The 19,718-nt window shown below is 41.4% G+C and overlaps 1 protein-coding gene across 1 annotated transcript in view; it reads right to left on the bottom strand.

The window, feature by feature from the left end:
* Positions 1-16,684: 16,684 nt before the first annotated feature.
* STK33 (serine/threonine kinase 33) overlaps positions 16,685-19,718 on the bottom strand; it is a gene marked incomplete at its 5' end in the record, with an annotated part of 49,722 nt that continues 46,688 nt past the window's right edge. The window contains 2 exons of the mRNA XM_015417462.1: positions 16,685-16,963; positions 19,004-19,087. Coding sequence (XP_015272948.1) covers positions 16,685-16,963; positions 19,004-19,087 — 363 coding nt within the window. The remainder of the gene's footprint in view (positions 16,964-19,003; positions 19,088-19,718) is intronic.

Raw genomic sequence — 19,718 nt, 5'->3', positions numbered from 1 at the left:
TGCAAAACAGTGACTCCCAGTCCCAGTTCCAAAAGGTGATCAAGAAGGTTACCATGATCAATGGTACCAAAAACCACCAAGAGGTCCAGGAGAATTAACAGAGTCACAGTCTCCTTATCCATCTTCCTGGCACATGTGATCCACCAGGGTGACCAAAGTTGTTTCAGTCCCATAAGCGAGCCTGAAAACAGACCGGAATGGATCTAAACAATTGGCTTCATTCAGAGATCTTTGAAATTGGCCAGCCACGACTCATTCAACCACCTTGGTCAAAAATGGTACATTTGAGACTGGACCATAGTTACTCAACTGTCCTTGGTCCAGAGTAGGTTCCTTTGGGAGTGGATGCACCACTGCCCGCTTCAAGGCCAGAGAGACCACCCATCTGTCAGGGAGGCATTTACCGTCTCCAGGACCCATCAGCCACTCCATCAGATTTAAGCAGCCGGGGGGGGGAAGAGTCACACAAACAAGTGGTAGCTCTCAAACTTCCCAGAAGCCTGTCCACAGGGGTCATTTCCTGTGGGAGCGCACAGGAGCTCTGGCAGTAAGGAGCCCAGGGGGTGGGCACATGCAACAAGCCCCGCCCCCTGCTCCCAGCAGCCCTCAGTCGGGCCATGAGGAGCAAGAGGTAGCCAGGTAAGTTGTGTGGAATATCTTTGAAGCTAGCTCACCCGGCCCGCCTTCAGGTACAAGCTCTCCCTCCTCTGTGAGGGCAGATCTGCACATTCCCCCCCCCCGATAGCTAGCAATCCAAAACAGACCAGTGGAGCCTGAGTGGTGGGTGTTGCCTTCTGACACACTTCCAATGATGTCAGGGGGTGTGGCATATGCAAATAAGTTATGCTAATGAGCTCCTGCACCTCTTTTCCTACGAAATGACCCCTGTCTGTCCACATTCTTCAGATTACACAACCTGAAAGATATTCCACACAAATTGGACAAATTGGCACCCTGGGACCATCTGATCTGGTCACTCCTAATGTGGAGTCCAAGTTGGAATGGACGTAAGAGATTTTATCCACAAAGTGCTTAGCAAAGTGATCACAGTGGGCTGCAAAGCAGTCTACCTCCTCCCACAGGCTGCAACCTCATAGGCCCCCGACCACCGGGAAGAGTTCTGCAGGTCTCCAGTGAGTGGGTGCAATAGTGGTAGAAATGTATTTTGGGGGCACCATCACCACCATGGAGTATGCTCAAATGAGCTCTATGAGCTCATTTAAGCTCTAGCCGATGCCTTGTGAGGTTTGTCCCAGACCTTTCTCCACTGTTGCTCCAGCTGTCTTCCCCCTCTCTTTTTGTCATATGCAGACCCACAGTAAACCAAGGAGTTGCCCAGACTCATTGACCTGGGAGACGAAGCCTAGATGCAGCTGCATCGATTGCATGGGTCATTTCCCCATTCCAGAGGTCAACCAGGACATTGACAGGAGTGCCGACCATATCAGCAAAATCCCACAGTGCCATCTGAAAACCTATCAGGTCCATCAGGCTATGAGGTGGATCATCGTAACTGATCCATCTGGCAGTCCTTCAGAGAGAGTCTTGGTACATCTGTAAGTCTAAATTGTGGCAAGTAGTGATCTTTCCATGACAAGGGGACCATTTTCAGTCCCCCCACCTTCAGATCATCTTCTTCCTGCCCAGAACAAAACACCAGATCACTAGGAGAAATATATTTCCAAAATGGTATGGCTTGCTTGTAGTAAGTAAAGGTAAAGGTTCCCTTGCTCGAAAGCCAGTCGAATCCGACTCTAGGGTTGCGGTGCTCATCTCTGTTTCAAAGCCGAAGAGCCAGCGCTGTCCGAAGACGTTTCCGTGGTCATGTGGCCGGCATGACTAAACACCAAGGCGCACGGAACGCTGTTACCTTCCCACCGAAGTGGTACCTATTTATCTACTTGCAATTTCTTGCTTTCGAACTGCTAGGTTGGCAGGAGCTGGAACTAGAGACAGGAGCTCACCCTGTCTTGCAGCACCCGGGTCTTGAACTGCTGAACTACCGACCTTCCACAGCCTGCAGTTCAGTGTCTTAACCACTTGAGCCACCGCAGCTCCTTTGCTTGTAGTACGTACCCTTTAAAAAACACCATTAGCATGAGGTACTGTGTTGATTTATATGGGGCAAAAATGTTTTAAGCAACATAGCCTCTGTATCTGAGGGCATTCATGCACTACGTCCTCATTCAGTTCATCCAAGACCAACAAGCTACACTTCACGGTGAACAGAAATAAATTGTGGCCAATCAGCCCATGAAGTCAGAGTGTGGGAAATCCTTTGCCACAGCAACCTTCTTTTCTCCATGGCTGCTTACTGAACTTCTGGTTTCATATGAGAGCACTGAACGAGGAACAAGGAAAGCTATTAGAATAATCAAGTATCTCAGTCTTAAAGTTGCTTTTAATTTGAAATTCCACTGAGGTCTCATTGGCCTTATCCATAATTCATCACCCCCTGTATCTGTTGAGGGACAAGTCCAGCATAAAAATATGGAATTTTTACCTCAAGCTAGGAGCTGCGATGGCTCAAGTGGTTAAGGCGCTGAACTACAGGCTGTGGAAGGTCAGTAGTTCAGCAGTTCGAGACCCGGGTGCCGCAAGACGGGGTGAGCTCCCGTCTCTAGTTCCAGCTCCTGCCAACCTAGCAGTTCGAAAGCAAGAAATGGCAAGTAGATAAATAGGTACCACTTTGGTGGGAAGGTAACAGCGTTCCATGCACCTTGGTGTTTAGTCATGCCGGCCACATGACCATGGAAACGTCTTCGGACAGCGCTGGCTCTTCGGCTTTGAAACGGAGATGAGCACCGCAACCCTAGAGTCAGATTCGACTGGCTTTCGAGCAAGGGAACCTTTACCTTTACGGCAGCTTTGAATGTGTTGCAGAGGTTGATCATGTACAAGGAGTACTTGTGGTAGAATGGTGAAGGATACTGTGAAAAAGGTATTTACTGGTCTATTTTTATTTATTAATTAACTTGAAAGGCTTACAGTGCTATCCTAAACTGAGATGCACTCTTGTAAATTCACAGAAGTCAATTGGCTTAGAAGAGTCTAACTGCTTAAGAATCACATTGTTATATTTTACCTGTCAATCAAAGATGGTATGGTAAAAAGCCTACAGAGGCTGAATGTGATCTTTGGTATCTTTATGTCTCAAGATGGCAGCACCTGGTTCAAGCTGCATGTCAAATACGTCTGTCTCAACATTCCTGGCATCAATCACTCTGCCAGCGAAAGTTAAAAAAACTGTGACTCCAAGAATCTCTTCCAAATCAACATGGTCATGTAACTTGGTCTTGAATCAAATAAGATATTTCTACTGATAAGCCTAGAACTAGGCTGGACAACATGGAGTCTCTGCAAAGCAATGACAAATACAATTGTTTGATAAAGCCTTCTGGCTCAACAAAGTTGGATCCGTCCATTCATATTTCTCAAGAACTCATTTCGATCCTATTGCCAGCAGCTAAAGTGGTAATTGCAAGCAGCTGGAAATCTACCAATAAACTACTACTTTCATCATGGCGATTGAAAGTCTGGGACTTCTATATCATGGACAAAATATCTGATGCAGTGACCCCTAATAACACCTCATTTCAAAGCTCCTCATTACACACGAAATGGTTTCCTTTCGTAGAATTTGTTTTCAATACCGATACATCCAAATTTAAAGCTCCATCTAAATATTATGAAGTTTTTCATCATATGTAACTTGAGGTTGGTAACACATGCTAGAAATTTATTCGGTTGTACATTGCCTTATGGTATTCATTGGTGTTAAGTTTATTTGTAGAATGTTGGATTATAAAATAAATAAAATTATTATTGGGAAAAAAGAAGAAGAAGAACTGATAAGGAGCACCTAGGAAACAGTCATTAAGGCACAGGATGGCTAAGAGTTCTTATCTCTTGGGGCAGAGGGGAAAAGATCGCAAGACATTTAACATGTATGGCACAAAATGTTAAATGTTTGCTTAAATACCCTTGAAAGTAGATAGAACATAAATTTATAAGCACACCCTTTCTCAGAGTGCTTATAAATTTATGTTCTATCTACTTTCAAGGGTATTCTTTTCTGTCACAGAAAAGGATATACATAGCACCTGCATGTAAAAACATTTGTTGTTGTCCAGTCGCACAGTTGAGTCCGACTCTTCGCGACCCCATGGACAAGATCTCGCCAGGCCCTCCTGTTTTCCGCCGTCCTCTGAAGTTTGCTCATTTTCATGTTAGTTGCATCTATGACACTGTCTAACCATCTCATCCTTTTGCCGTCCCCGTCTTCTTTGACCTTCAATCTTTCCCAGCATCAGGGTCTTCTCTAGTGAGTGCTCCCTTCTCATTTGGTGGCCAAAGTATTTGAGCTTCAGTTTCATTATCTGGCCTTCCAGGGAACAGTCAGGATTGATTTCTTTTAGGATTGACTGATTTGATCTTCTTGCAGTCCAAGGGACTCTCAAGAGTCTTCTCCAGCACCATATTACATGTATTTAATAACATACAGTAGTCGAATAGCCTGGTCTTCCACAACCTGTCTTCACACGTTTACCATCACCTGCTTTATGGAATGGGCTGCTAGTTGTCGTATGCAAGGCACCATCTCTACTGGCCCTCTGAAAGACCAGTCAGGCAGTTTTGTTTCAACAGACTATAAGCTGACCGGTTTTTCATGTACATCTGTTAATTTTTTTAGTATCTGTTTTACTCTGTGTTGATTGATATATATATATATTTAATAGATTTTATTGGTTTTCTATAGAAGAAAGGAAAAGACAATAACTACAGATACAAAGAAACTAACACACAAGAAGCATGAAGCATGTACTCATTGTGACTGCTTAAATTTTACATAGATGGAATCATTCTTTTATGCACCTAAACTAATTTAACCAATTAAAATGTGGAGCTCATATCGTAATAGTTATGTTGTACATCTTTTAAGGTATTCCTCAATCCATTTATATAGTCTTGACCAGGTTTTCTCAAAGATTTCGTCTTTTTTATCTTGTAATTGTAAAGTTAATTTGTCCATTTCCGTTGTTTCCCGTAATTTATAAATTATTTCTTCTTTTGATGGAACTTCTTTTCTCCAGTATTTTGCATACAAAATCCTAACCATGGTTATAACATGTATAATCATATAAGCATCTGGTTTCTTAAAATTCTCTGGAATGATATTTAATAAAAACAGTACTGGTACAAATGGTATGGTCATTTCTAGCATTTTTTGCAATATCTCATGTATCCATATCCAATATTTTTTGTTATATTACAAGACCACCACATATGAAAGAAAGAACTGGTGTTTTGCTTACATTACCAACATACATTTGATATACAAAGATGTGAAAGATGGATAGAAATTAAAAATAATCTCTATAAATGTTAATAGTTTGAATACCCCACAAAAAAGAAGACAAATTTTTCAACAAATTAAGAAGATACAGGTAGATGTAATCTGTTTGCAGGAAACTCATATTAAGCATCCAGACCAAAAATTTTTAGAAGTAAAAAAATTTGGGAAAACTTTTGTGTCAGTGGATAAACAAAAGAAAAAAAGAGGGGTAGTTACATATGTTAAAGACCATTTTTATCCAGAATTGATATATCATTCAGAAGATGGAAGAGTCCTGATAGTGAAAATACAGAGACAAGCTAAAACAATCTTGATAGTCAACATATATGCACCAAATCAGGAAGAGGAGAAATTCTACAAATCATTACAGGAGATTCTTTCAAATCAATCCTATGACTTAAAAAAAAAATCAAACCTATGAAGAAATCTGAATAATTGGAGACTATAATGCTGTATTTGACAGAGCTTTAGACAAGAAAAAACAAACAGGAAAACAGAAGCGAGGAAATGAATTACCAAACTCTTTTCTATAATTGGTTGAAGAGTTCAGCTTGGTGGACTCATGGAGAATTAGAAATATAAATAAATCAGACTTCACCTTTTTTCAGCAAGACATAAGTCTTGGTCAAGACTGGACATGGCCTGGATTTCAACAACCATGACAAATGATATGCTAGTTGCGGCAATTCTTCCATCAACATTTGCAGACCACAGCCCTTTACTTTTGACTTTACAAGATACTCCAAAAAGGACCAGATGGGCCATGAACTCATGGCTTTTAAAAAAACTCAAGATTCATAGCTGATTCTAAAAAAGAATTTTTAGAATTTTTAATTAAATATGCAGCCTGATATCTCTATGGCTATAGTGTGGGATGCCTTTAAGGCTTATGCGAGAGGTTGGCTCATTAGACAAGATGTTTGTGAGGTGACAAAAAAAGCAAAAATTCATACAGATTGAAGAGCAAATTAAAAAAGAAGAAAAGATGAAGATAGAAGCTTCGATGGAACAAACAAGGATCAAGATTAAAAATCTCCAACATCAACTTAACTGCGGGCATGTGGCCTAACAGACGCTGGATGTGAAAAGCCGTGGATGAGGTATTTGTTCGTACTTCCATTGCGAGAGACGACAAAATGCCTCTAAGGAATTAAAGAGTATTGAGAGTTTTATAAAAGCCTATACCAGAAGGGAGATGCCAATCAAGATCAGATTAGAGAATTTCTAAAGTTGATTGATATTTTGATGTTGGGGATTTTTATAGAATATTTGCATTTGGGCTTTTAATATTGATAATGTTGTACACAATCATGAGTGTATTGGAAAGGCAGGCTTAAAATCATTTAAATAAATAAATATGTGTATCTAGTCAAGTGCACTCAAGTTGGGAAGCTTCTCAGCACCAACACACAATGGAGGCTTCTGAAGTTCTCTGAAGAAGAATTGAAGAGGAATGAGAACTTGATGCCCTGATGGAGGACACTGCAAAGTTAACACCATGGCAGCTAGCAGTGCCTAGCACAGGCCTGTGGTATTATATCCCATGTCCAAGATGGACACTATCAATATTCAGCAACTGCAAGCTTTTTTTTTTGGCCCCCTGAAGGGGAATTTTTATTGCATTTTCTATAAACTACAAAGAAACAAGGAAGGGTAACTACAAACTATGGGAGAAAGTAAAGAAAACCACTAAAAACCCAAGAGATGGAGGTCATACAAAGCTTAAATAGCTTAATTTTTTTAAAAAAAAAATTTTTAATGTTTACAGTGATCATCAGATATTTCGCTTATATTATCAATTCCAGCAAAACTGACTATATAAAGAGTAATACCAAGTCATAATTATAAATCGTTTAAGCAAACAACAGAGAACATCAGCAACTCATTAATTAGCTCTCTTATTCCTCCCTAATAGCCTTATTTAGGGGAAAACCTCCCCATTTTGAAACCAAGTCCTCATCAGTGTGTTTTTGTTATCTTGTCTTCTCTCCTTCATTGCAATCTTCTTCCTCTTTATCTTCCTCTCCCGTTGACCAATGTTGTTGCGGCTATGGTTGACCAGCCTTTGCAACAGAGTTCATTTTTTCCCTTTCAATGCTTAGATGTTTGTAGTCAGAGTATCCTCCGGAGAATCTTATCACAATCTCACTGGGCAGATTAATATTCTTGGATATGTCCATAGACAACATCCTCGCTGTGTAAATCACTTTTAATCTGGAACCGGTCCCAAAACATCCTTTAAAGCTTGTCTTAGATTCTCCTCCCATTTGTAGTCATAAAGATTAGTTCTCGAACCTTGTCTCTATCTTACTGCAATGCCTTTACATTTGCCTGCAATACAGTAGAGTTCAGCTTATAGGCCAGGAGAGGGCGCCAAATATCTTTACTTTGGAAAAGTCTATGGTTATTTCCAGTCATCTGACCTGGCCGACTTTACCACACTTCCTGAAGCTTTGTTCTGCTCCTGATCGCCATTTTTAGGGTTGTTTACCTTGTAAAACTTTTGCCAAAGTCCCGAATGTTTGCCTGATTGCTTGAACACCTCTTGGAAGCTCTTTATAATAGTCCATGTTTGCTTTAGATACGTTTCCCCCCCCTTAACATGCTTCAGAATCCTGAAGTTTTTGTGCAGGGGAGAGTTCCCTCCCCCCCTCACTTACAAGGAGAGGGGGCTTTAAAACGCCTTTCTGATGTCTTCGCTTTAACCAAACTCACATTTCAATGTAAATCTCAGCTTCATGGCATGGATCTCGCCTTGATGTACGGGCAAGTCGCTTAACCTCCAACCGCTTGTCCCGGTATGCATCCTTGAGTCCAATACTGGGAACTGAGCGGCGGGACCATCGGGGCATAGGGCAGCCTCTCTTCACCGGCCGGTTGCCGGAGGAAAGGCTACCCCTGCGCCCATGGATAGGAGCCCATCGCAAGAGTTCCAGGGAGGGTGTGTACATTCGCACCCCCACCCATCTGCTGGTTCATGGCACACGTCTCTCGGAGCTCCGAGCAGCTGTGGCCATTGCTAGGGTGGCAAACCGGAAGCTCAGTCACTGCAAGCTTTTGACATAGCTGCCTTCTGCCTTGTGACACCCTCTGGATGCAGAAATGTGTTTCGTCCTAGAAAACTCCCTCACCAGGCACTGCTGCATATGCACCATATCTATGGAGGTACACATCACACATGTGTTACGATGCTCTGTAACACCCTGCACATGCCTTTTGTGCATTTATTTTACACAGAAGAACTTTGTTTAGTGAAAGGACAATGTGCAGAGCACCCCTAAATTCCTTCTTACAAGAGGTAGATAATCCCTAACAGTAAACAGATGACCTCTCCAACTTAGATCTTCCTTCATTTCCTCTAGCTTTCCTTTGAATAACTGTTAGCTTGCACAAGTTACTGACCATGGTGTCCAGTCCAAGGATGATTTTAAACAAATGTGTTTTTCCAGAGAATATTGCTCCCTCCACTTCATTTTATGGTTTATGGAATGTTTAATGCAGACAGAAAAGACAAAGGATGATGAGGGGGGGAAATGAATCCTTGAACTTCTCCTGACTGACTTATTTTTTATCCAATGGGCACAGAGCAAACCGGCAAAGCCCCTCCAAGACAGACACTATTTGAATGATCATATGGATCCAATAACTAAACTACTGTGGAAATAACAAAGCAGTAGATTTTTAACCCTCATACTGGTATATGAGAAGTCTATCTGGATTTTATAAAAAGCTCATTTCAATGACATATTAAATTATCTTTGCAGTGGCCTTGCCTATATGATTGTTTGAAGACAAAAAGAAATAATCTAAACAACATGGTAAAGACAAAAGAGTGTCAGTTAATTAACAAGCAGATTGCAAGAAAACTGGGGACTTCACATTAACTGTTTCTCAGACAGGAAGGATCTCCTTGCCATGGGAAGCTACTAAAGAATAGAAATAGTTTGAGTTCCTACATTCCCTCCCTTCCCAAAACATAGCCTGTCGAAGATGGCAGGGAGAGCTGTCGTGAAGGGCTTCAGCAGTACCAGAGCCCTCAGCTTTAGCCCCAGATATGCTTGTATTCTTCTGAGAGCCAGTTTGGTGTAGTGGTTAAGTGTGAGGACTCTAATCTGGGAGAACCGGGTTTGATTCCCCACTCCTCCACTTGCACCTGCTGATGTGACCTTGGGTCAATCACGAGCTCTAGCACAGCTGTCCTTGAAAAAGGGCAGTTTGTGTCAGAGTTCTCTCAGCCCCACCCACCCCACAGGGTGTCTGTGGTGGGGAGGGGAAGGGAAAGGAGTTTGTAAACCGCTCTGAGACTCCAAGTGAAGGGCGGGGTATAAATCCAATCTCTTCTTCTTCTGAGTAGGTAATTCTGATATGGCACCTGGGATATGGTTCCAACAACTCTCTGTTCTGTAGGTTGAGCTGGGAGTCACTGCTGCCACAACCCCATTCGCTAGTTATGTTTTGCACACACACACAAAAAAAAGAGACCCAGAGACAGGAAATGCTGGTGCTGGAGCAAGCCCGTACAGCTTGAACTTTGGGAGGGTTTAGGCTCAGTTCTTGAAGGCTCATTGTTTTCCAGACTCGGGGACATTGCTTCCAATTGCACATTCTATATATTGGTGCTGTAATACATGACAGCTGACGTAAGAAAGCTTCTTCTTTTCTTTTAAAGAACATGCTATCCCTCTCTTCAGCAGTGGAGAGCACATCCCTGTGACCCCCTTACTCACAGACCGTACCACCCTCCACAATCTCTGTCACACAGGTCCAGAGCTACAGGTAGGTCAGGCAGTCACTGTTCACCACTTGTCTTACCTCTCTTAAATAGAGAGTGCCCTGACCCTTTCACACACCAGGTCTTGTCTTTCATTCACAGATACACCAGCAAAAAGGGCCCAGTGCCCTTTAATAATCACCCCCCATTCATACAATTCACAGGGCTATTGGGGCTGGGACTCAAACACTGCTTCAGTCACACACTGCCACCATTTATTCATGTCCTAATATGTATACAGGCCAAGATTTATGTGTGCATGTGTGTTTCTGTCCCCAAGACCATACATACCCTGTCCACAGGGTTAAACAAACAAGGAGTTTACTTTTAAACTCCACAACATTGGAGTGATTCAAGTAGATGATTACAAAAATTTTCCACACTTGAACTTTGGAACCATAGCTCTATGCAGGTGTGATGGACTATCAAGGGATAATGCCTTACAGAGTCTGAGAAACCTTTGAGTTACAGGCTGTTAATAGAATTCTATGGAGAGCATCAGTTAAGAAATTACAGTTGGGAACTTACAGTTGAAGAAGAGACAGTGTTGCACTGACTGAGGCCTGGGAAGGAGGTGAGAGGATCATGGAAGATCCCCATTCAAGCCAAAGAGGGACAGAGCTTCTAATCAAGAGAAGTAATCCCTGCCCAGTGAAAATTAAGATAACTCTTAAAAGAGGAGTGATTCCTGGTCTGTGTAGAGAGAAGAATTTGGGGAACTTTGCTGTATGTCCTTGCCTTCTAAATGTGAAATATGAAACTCAGAAACCAAGCTTGCAAGTTAAACCAGAAACTGAAAACCTCTCTCCTCAAAGTTTCAAAGACCTTGTTGAAAAGCAAAAACACTAACTTGTCGGCAACATATTAGCTGGATTTATTGTGATTAGAAAGTTACCTCATTTTTTTTATTATTGGTTCACCTTATACATCCTACCCAATTCCACCTGACCTTTCCCACTCCAAGTTAAATATTTTATTTTTGAACTCTCAAAAGCCTCTTGCATGCCATTACAGGAGTAGAATATCAGCAGGTGATTTTGTCTCTTCCCTCAAGTCCCTGGGCTGGGCCAACATCAAAATATATAATAATGTGATAGCATGGGACAGTCATAGACCAACAAATAAGAAGAAAATAGATGGAGGGTCTGCTCAGCAAGAAAGACACAAAGGGAAAATCCTGTGCATGAGGGAGGGAAGAGGGTGAGATTGCCACAGTAGGCATTCAGGATTCTTTGTTACAAGTTGTTTTTCTCCCAGCCAGCCTCAGTCTGTTTTATTCTGTCACTCACCGGCTTAAACTTCAGGCTTCTTACCCAGCCAGCTCTAACTCTCCCTCTAACTGAACTAATGGTTTTAATTATCAGCCTCTCACCAATTTTCTTCTCACACACACTGGTCAGTCTTAGGGAGAAGCAGAACTTAACCTGTTCGTCACAATTCCTTCCCCCCCCCTCCAGTGATGCTGAAACTGGGCTACTGTAAACATAGTGCCTGAAGAAAATTTGTCCTCCTGGGAGCAAAGATGTCTGTAGACAGATGCCAAAAGGCTACAAATTTGCAACCCCTTTTTTTGGATTTCCATTTACATGGTTATAATGCCTGTTTCCAGGCTTCCTTCCTAGGATTCTGCATTCCTGGATGTCACCATGATTCTAATGGACCTTCATCAAACCAATGGGGAGCGGTGGCACTGAGGATTTATCCTCTGGTTAACATCTGAACTGAACAGAGTTGCTGTCAGTTCTAGCCCGCGCTGGTGTGAGCTACCAGCCTTGTTCCCAGCTCGCCGTCCACCCAGCGGTTCGAAAGCTTCGGCGAATAGATAAAATGGGTACCACTCCTTAGAGAGAGTGGGCACACTAAACACCCATAGGGGAGGTGTTAGCTGGCAAATGGAATGTCCAACTCGTAAGCTCGGAAGCCTGGAAAAAAGACCTCTTCGGCATCAAGAAGCCTGTAATGGGCCAATCTGGCCAGGCGGTGGCAGTGTGGCGCTACGACTCAAAGCAGCCCAGGAAGAACTAACGTCATCAAGCCAAGCCGAAATGAATGCCGCCTGGAACACGACTGAAGCGTACAGCTGAACAAAAATCCCCGTCGGCTGCAAACGTGTGCGATTTAAAGAATTATATGTTGTCCTCCCTTACCCCTCTCATTGTTAGTCCCTTGTGAAAAACCTGTGTAACTGTAAATCGCTCAGAGCTAGCAGCTCTGCAGGATTGAGTGATCAATAAATCGAAAGGTGTATATATATATATTCTATGAAATTTACTTTGCCAAAATTAGACAAGGGCTACAATAGCTTAAATAAACCACTACCAGTATCTTGTGTATGGGATCCATTAAAGAATGTCAAGTTGCAGCACAAGGAATCTAGTCATGTGGATATTCTAGTTGTTCAGAGAAGTACAGAAGGTTCTGCAAATTATATTTTCAGTAGCACAAACTAAGATCATAGACAGGTAGGGTCAGATCTAATACAACTGGTGCAGTGATTCTTAAGCTTTCTCAGACTTGCCACTGAAACACTGCTTCTGAGAAAGCAATAAAGTCACATTTTCTGCATACATATTATTATTCAAAGATGATCAGCACTGAATTCAGCATATCTGGCAGGAGATTCCCCCAACTACTGAAGTGTTATGGTTCTAGAAAGCAGTGTAGTGTGCATCAAATTCAATCCTGAGAAATCATTTCTACTGTTTTTGCATAGCAATATGTCTGGCTTGTTACCAAAAGTTCTACATGCACCATTGGTGCAGACTGGCAAAAGATATGGCAGTGATTATTGTACCCCAAAAAACTTTGTTAGAATCAACAGCAGCTGTTCCTTTAACTAATAGTAATTACCAATCTTTTTGTACTGCAAAGTTTATGCCCGTGCAAATTATCTGTACTACTCACCATCACTTTTTAAAAACCTAAGTTGAAAGGTTCTCTATTGTCTCTCTATACAATATTAATATTTGAAACATTATTCAAGGTGATTGTAGCTATCAAATTTTCATGTAGATAGGACTGAACAAATGAACGAGTATTGCATTTTTAAACAATTAGACTACTGTTCATTAAGGTTTGTCAGAATGGGCACTTTCGTTTTCCCTGTGGTGCCGCTGACTGGTAACGATATGACCACTAGCAGAGACAACCAGAAAGCACTCTAAGATTTAGGTACTTCATATGGGCACCAAGTCCTTTACATTTGTATCCCATCCTTCTTTCTAGGAGCTCACATTAGTATTTCAGTTTCACAACATTCTGTGAGGCAGCTTAGGCTGAAAGTGACCTGCCTAGGGTTACCCAGTAAGTTGTTGTTGCTATCATCATCATCGTCTTTATAGCTGTTATTGCCCTGGATGAATTATTTTAACATACGGTTCTTAATATTTTGGTTAGCTGCCTTGCCATCCTTCAGACTGAGAGGTAAGATGGGAAATTGCTTAAACAAATAAGCAAACAATGGTGATTTGACTATTCATTTCTCACCTTCAAGCCTAGCTCTCAAACCTCCACAAAGCAAAAAGAGCTCATATTGGGCGGCTGAAGCAAGAAGTTGACGATCGGAAATATGTAAAGTGGTGCACTGAATGGGCCAGGGGATTCTTCCCAATACAGAAGTACAGAAGTCCCAATACAGAAGTCCCAATACAGAAGTATTCTTCCCAATACAGAAGTACACATGGAATTCACTGCCATAGGAAGTGGTGGCGGCTACAAGCATGGACGGCTTCAAAAGGGAATTAGATAGACATATGGAGCAGAGGTCCATCAGTGGCTATTAGTCACAAGGTATAGATAGGGGCTCTGGGGCAAGTGATGCTCTGTCTTCTTGGTGCTTGGGGGGGGTCAACAGTGGGAGGGCTTCTAATGTCCTGGCCCCACTGGTGGACCTCCTGATGGCACCTGGTATTTTTGGCCACTGTGTGACACAGAGTGTTGGACTGGATGGGCCTTTCGCCTGATCCAACATTGGCGTCTCTTATGTTCTTATGTAGGCTATGCATTCATAGTACATAGGTCTTCCAGCTTGTGAGGAACACTGACTGATGCATTCAATTTCTATAAAACTCAACATGTTCACAGACGTATAGTTCAAAAGAGCAATAGGCACAATATATGTCAGTTTAGCTCATAAGATTTCATTTACAGTAGCCAAGAACTTACCTGAACACGGAACAGATTCACTTTTCCCACCATGTCATCAGTTTGCAGCTACGCAACTACTCTGATCAGGTAGGACTGACCTGAGGTTGGCTAATGATGCCTCTGCAGCTCTAACAGAGCAAGGGCTGACATTCCCTTCAAGTAACTGTCTCACTAAGGGGGAAAAACTAGCAACAAGAGTTAACAGCCAGCTAGATTTGGTCTTCTAAGACAAAAAGGACCTATTGTGCCACTGTCAAGGAAATCAGAAGGCTGGACAGACTTCCTAAGAGACTCTCTATTCATTTCATATCAAGATGGAGAGACTGTCAGGTCCAGGATCTGGAACAGGGATTTGCTGAAAATAACTTGAGCATATACAGTAGGAAAAATTCTGTGAAATAAACTGAGTAGTTCAGGTGAAGTACTTTGGAACATCAGTTGATATAGAACTAGGACATTCTACAAAATTCACATTAGTCATTTTTTTCCTATAGCTTAAACAAGATTATTAAACTCTCCATGTATGGTACACCATTTATGGTTTCATTGGAGTAATGAAACATGAATGGAGATATTTGTTTCAAATAGAGATGGGTCAAAATCTCTATTACCAGCTCCTATCTGAAAATCAGATTAGTTATCAGGACATATAAAACCTGGGAAAGAGGAGGCAGGGGTGGCCCCATCTCTGCTATGCAACCCACAGCACTAAAGGTTTCTTTGCGTACACAATGCATTCAGGATCACTTGCAACCATAGGAAGTATACATTTTCCAAAATAATATAAAAACCTTTGAAATAAATATTATGCCTAACTAAATTAACTATTTGGGAGCTGCGGTGGCTCAAGTGGTTAAGACGCTGAACTGCAGGCTGTGGAAGGTCAGTAGTTCAGCAGTTCGAGACCCGGGTGCCACATGGTGGAGTGAGCTCCCATCTCTAGTTCCAGCTTCTGCCAGCCTAGCAGTTTGAAAGCAAGAAATTGCAAGTAGATAAATAGGTACCACTTTGGTGGGAAGGTAACAGCGTTCCGTGCGCCTTGGTGTTTAGTCATGCCGGCCACATGACCACGGAAACGTCTTCGGACGGTGCTGGCTCTCCGGCTTTGAAACGGAGATGAACACCGCAACCCTACAGTCGGAGTCGACTGGCTTTCGAGCAAGGGAACCTTTACCTTTTAGATTAACTATAGCAAAAAATGTGTCAGGTCTCTGTTTCCAGCACATCAAGATATGGGGTTTGCAGTACAAATGACCAAGATAAGCAAAAAATACTGCAAAGCGTGCACACAAAATTGTAATAATTATGAAAGAATATAGTGGTAATCAAGTCATTCAAATAATACAGAAATACAAATTTCCAGTAGTATAATGAATTGCTGTTTGTTGTTTCAGGTGGTGTGACGAAATTCTCCGGATTCAATCTTCCGTTTCGTTAGAACTTCCTCCAACATCAAAAACCATCAAGACGTGTCTTCAGTGGTTCACGCACATTCCATTCTGGATTCATCAATTTTCCCAAAAGATAGCTGTACTCATTCCCATTACTCGTCAGAGCGTACTCAAGAAAGGTCTAACAGCCCGCATTTCTTGAGTACGCTCTGAAGAGAAATAGGAATGAGTACAGCTATCTTTTGGGAAAACTGATGAATCCAGAATGGAATGTGTGTGAACCAGTGAAGACACGTCTAGATGATTTTTGATGTTGGAGGGAGGTCTCTGTTTCCAAGCATACTGTTATGAAATAAACGTCATATCATAGGCATTATCTTCTAAAAGGAAACTTTTAAATAAATGTTAACCTTTTCTTTAGCAGCACAACCCATCTTTTAAAAAAATTAAGATTTACTTGTATGTGAAAGTTATTTGAGTTATTTTTATTTAAATCAATACACACAAAAAATTAGCAGCAAAAAGAACGTCTCGGCAATGTTCATAGTACTTAAAATTTTAAAAACAAGTTCTCTAAGAAATCTACAGTGACATAAAAGTCTCATTGACCTTGGTACATGAGTTATAATGGCTACAGCAAGTTTAAAAGCAAGATCCTGCCAAATTCTTACAGGTGCAAAATGCACATTGTTATAAAAAATAACCCACAGCCATCACGTATTTTGGCTTCTTATCCCCACCCCCTTCACAAATCTTTGTGACAATATTAAACAATCTTAGGTAAAACACAGAAAGTACACTTGGAAAAGTGAGTTATTCACATCAATGATGTCTGCTACTCTACAGTAAATTTTATAAAATATATTTTAGACAGTTTTGTGCTCAGAAAGAAATACTCAGTGGATGCCGTCATACAGGTTAGGAATTCACACTGCATTAGAACATTTATCCGCACTACCATGAAGCTATAGCTCTTTTGATAGTTATGGGTTTCAGCACAACAAAAAAAGGTTTAACAGTTCAAGTCAGACTTGGTCCTTTTGATTCAGTTGCCACATTTGGCACTACCAATAGGTTCTTTGTAAGAACGGCATTTGGGAGCAGAGGGATCTTTCCCTTGGATTTCTTTTTGGTTTTGAGTAGGCCACTATTGGTAGCTGATTTTGACGTAGTTCTGATTAACGATCCTTGACTTGCCGAAAAAGAAGCCTTTTCTACTTCTATTTTCTTCTCTTGACATTCCTGACTCCGTTTTGAATTCACCCCAGGAGACAGTGAACCAGTTCCACTAATCTGTGACTTGGGGAAAAAAAATCAATACATATTAGCAAAGAGGAAGACTACTATAAGGGTAAGCACTATGGTGCTCACTAGGACCACAGCAATGTAGGTTTCGGAGAAGGGGATTTCTTGGTAGAAACTTCAGCATCACAAACAGCCTCTTGAAATGGATGTTTCCCTCTCATGACTAGTGGACAGCGCTCATGTTGAATGCGCAAGCACATGCACTTGTCTAACAGTTAACCTCCGTGAAGTCAAGAGTCTAATCCTATAAGCCCTTCAGAGTACTTAAGTTTTGTTGTACAAGCTGGTTCAGAAATCGGCAGTCCACTGCACGCAAGGGACTTCGCAGCATGCAGGGCACCACTGGGCTTACAGTTTGGGCTTTAGATGGTTCTGTGCTCAGAAAGCAATACTCGGTGGATGCCCTCATACAGGTTAAGAATTCACACTGCATTAGAACATTTAGAAAGGTTGTCTCACCTGTCTCACCTTCTTCAAAGATGCTTTATATGGAAATAGCTCAGTCCCCATGATGGCAGCAGTACTCATGCAGAAATTTAAAACTAGGCAGGGCCAAAATACTGCACTTCCAGTTACCAGTTGCACATTGCACGTACACAGAAGCTTGTGAATCACTGGGGGACTCTCTGACACAGCCCAGATAGAGCAGGTAGGTCCCACTGAGGTCAATGGGACATCTTATGACTAGAGTTGCATAACTGTGTCTTTATGGTGAAAGGCCCATCAAACCAAAAATATTCAACAAACGTCTTTTCAAAGGATCTTTTGTGTACAAATTAAATATATCACCAATGTCATTATTTTCACTATTAAATAGTTTTACACTAAACACCTGCATTATTATGGGAACTGGGGCATTCCCAGACGATTCTCTGAGTCAGATACATACATACATGATTCCAGCCTGAATGTGTCCAGTGGCAACCTCAGAATCTCCTAGAATGCTGTCTTAACTGACCTTTAGTTAAAAAGTGTAGATTAGACACCCACTTGGTAACACTTTTTGTGGGGTTGTCTTTGTAAAGAACCTGAAAACTTCAGTTGATTCAGAATGCAGTGACCAGAGTCCTAACTAAACCTTATTTTGAAAAACTGTATAACCACAATTTTATATCACCTTCACTGGCTTCTAATTTGTTTCCAGGCCAAAGTTAAAGCTGATGACCTTTTAAAGTGTGAAATGGATTAGGACTAGGAGATACAAAGGACCTTTCCCTCTCATGTGTCCTAACCTGTGATCTCAGATCTTCAGCTGGTGTCTTGTTCTGTGTTACCATACTGTCAGAGCTGAGAGAGATGAGCATTTGGGGAGGCTCTTTTGGCCATAGCTCTGGAACTTTCTCCACCAAGACATTCTGTCTGCCACCTCACACCGACTGGCGTCTTTCTTTCCAGAAAGCATTTGAGGGTGAGTAAATTATATGCAATTTTTTTGTCTTCTGGTTGTGCTGTTTTTCAGACATTGCTATTTTGTCCTCTGATTTTATCCATTTTCAAAATTTGTATCTCGCTTTTCTGCCCTTAGGAGGGCCACCAATGTGGGAACCGATTTAAAAGATACATGATAAAGTCACATTTTAAAACCATTAAAATTAATGCCCCTCCCAAACACACATAATTAAAACAATTAAAAACAGAGTCAAAATACATACAAAACATAAAAAAACATTTGTTAGGAAGGAGGGATAACTAAGGGAACGCCAAAGGAGACAAAAAAAAGTTTTCACCCACTGGTGGAACACAGCAACAGAAGGGGACAGATGAATCTCTGTGCAGACAGAGTTCCAGAACTTTGATGCCATGGCTGAGAAGGCCCTCTTTCGAGTTGCCACCCACCAGATTTCAGAAGGCGGGGGCAGACAAAGCAGGGCCTCCAAAGATTACCATAGTGATCAGGCAGATTCCTGTTACTTGATGTAATATTGTTACTATTATTTTTGCTTTATTCATACTGAGTTAACCACTTTGTGTTATCAAGCAGAAAGGTGAGATGTTGTTGTTTTAAATCAAGTGGATATTTTAAAAAATGCTTACACTGGAACATGACTTGAGAGATGAACTTTTCTTCTTAAGTGTCCCATTTGGTAAAGCACTGGTGTGACTTTTTTTCTTGTTAAACTGAAGAGAGAACAAAAGTTAATCTGGGGAATTCAAGCATAAAGAAACCACAAAAATATAGTCTCTGTGACAAAATCAATCTGACTATCCTTAACACAGATCTTGGCCTAGATAGCACTGTTCTATTTTTTTTTTGAAATTTATATGCTGTTATGATAGCCCCCATCCACTTCCCTCCCTCAGAGGCAAGATTTTTCCTCCATTTTTCTTTCCCTTTACTGATTGAGCCACCCTAGCAATGTGTTTTCTTCTTTGCTGAAGAACTCTGGCTTTCCCAACCTGTCACAGTACGATATTTTGGCTGTTTGCTCAGCCCAAGAACCTGAGGGAGGATAGGGAGCCCCCTCTAACTTAATTGGCACTCAAGACGTTTTTATATTTCAAATTAACAAAATATTTTATAGGGAAGGGAAAGGTCAGGTGAAATCAGGACACTGAAAGTTCTGAGGTAACTCAATATAGAACTGAGGTAAAATCAGTACACAGACTTTAGTTCTTCTATTTCAGGCTAAGGAGAGTTTCTTAAGCTATTCACAGTTACTTAGATTTTTATACTGAGAGGCTTTTTTCAGTGTTTTTCTAAACACTCTAGTACACATTTTCTCTCTTTTGGCTTCCAGAAGGTTGGTAC

This window comes from Gekko japonicus, unplaced genomic scaffold, assembly GCF_001447785.1.
Source record: "Gekko japonicus isolate JY-2015 unplaced genomic scaffold, Gekko_japonicus_V1.1 scaffold3415, whole genome shotgun sequence".
Taxonomy (NCBI): domain Eukaryota; kingdom Metazoa; phylum Chordata; class Lepidosauria; order Squamata; family Gekkonidae; genus Gekko; species Gekko japonicus.
This window is presented reverse-complemented; position numbering and strand designations above follow the sequence as displayed.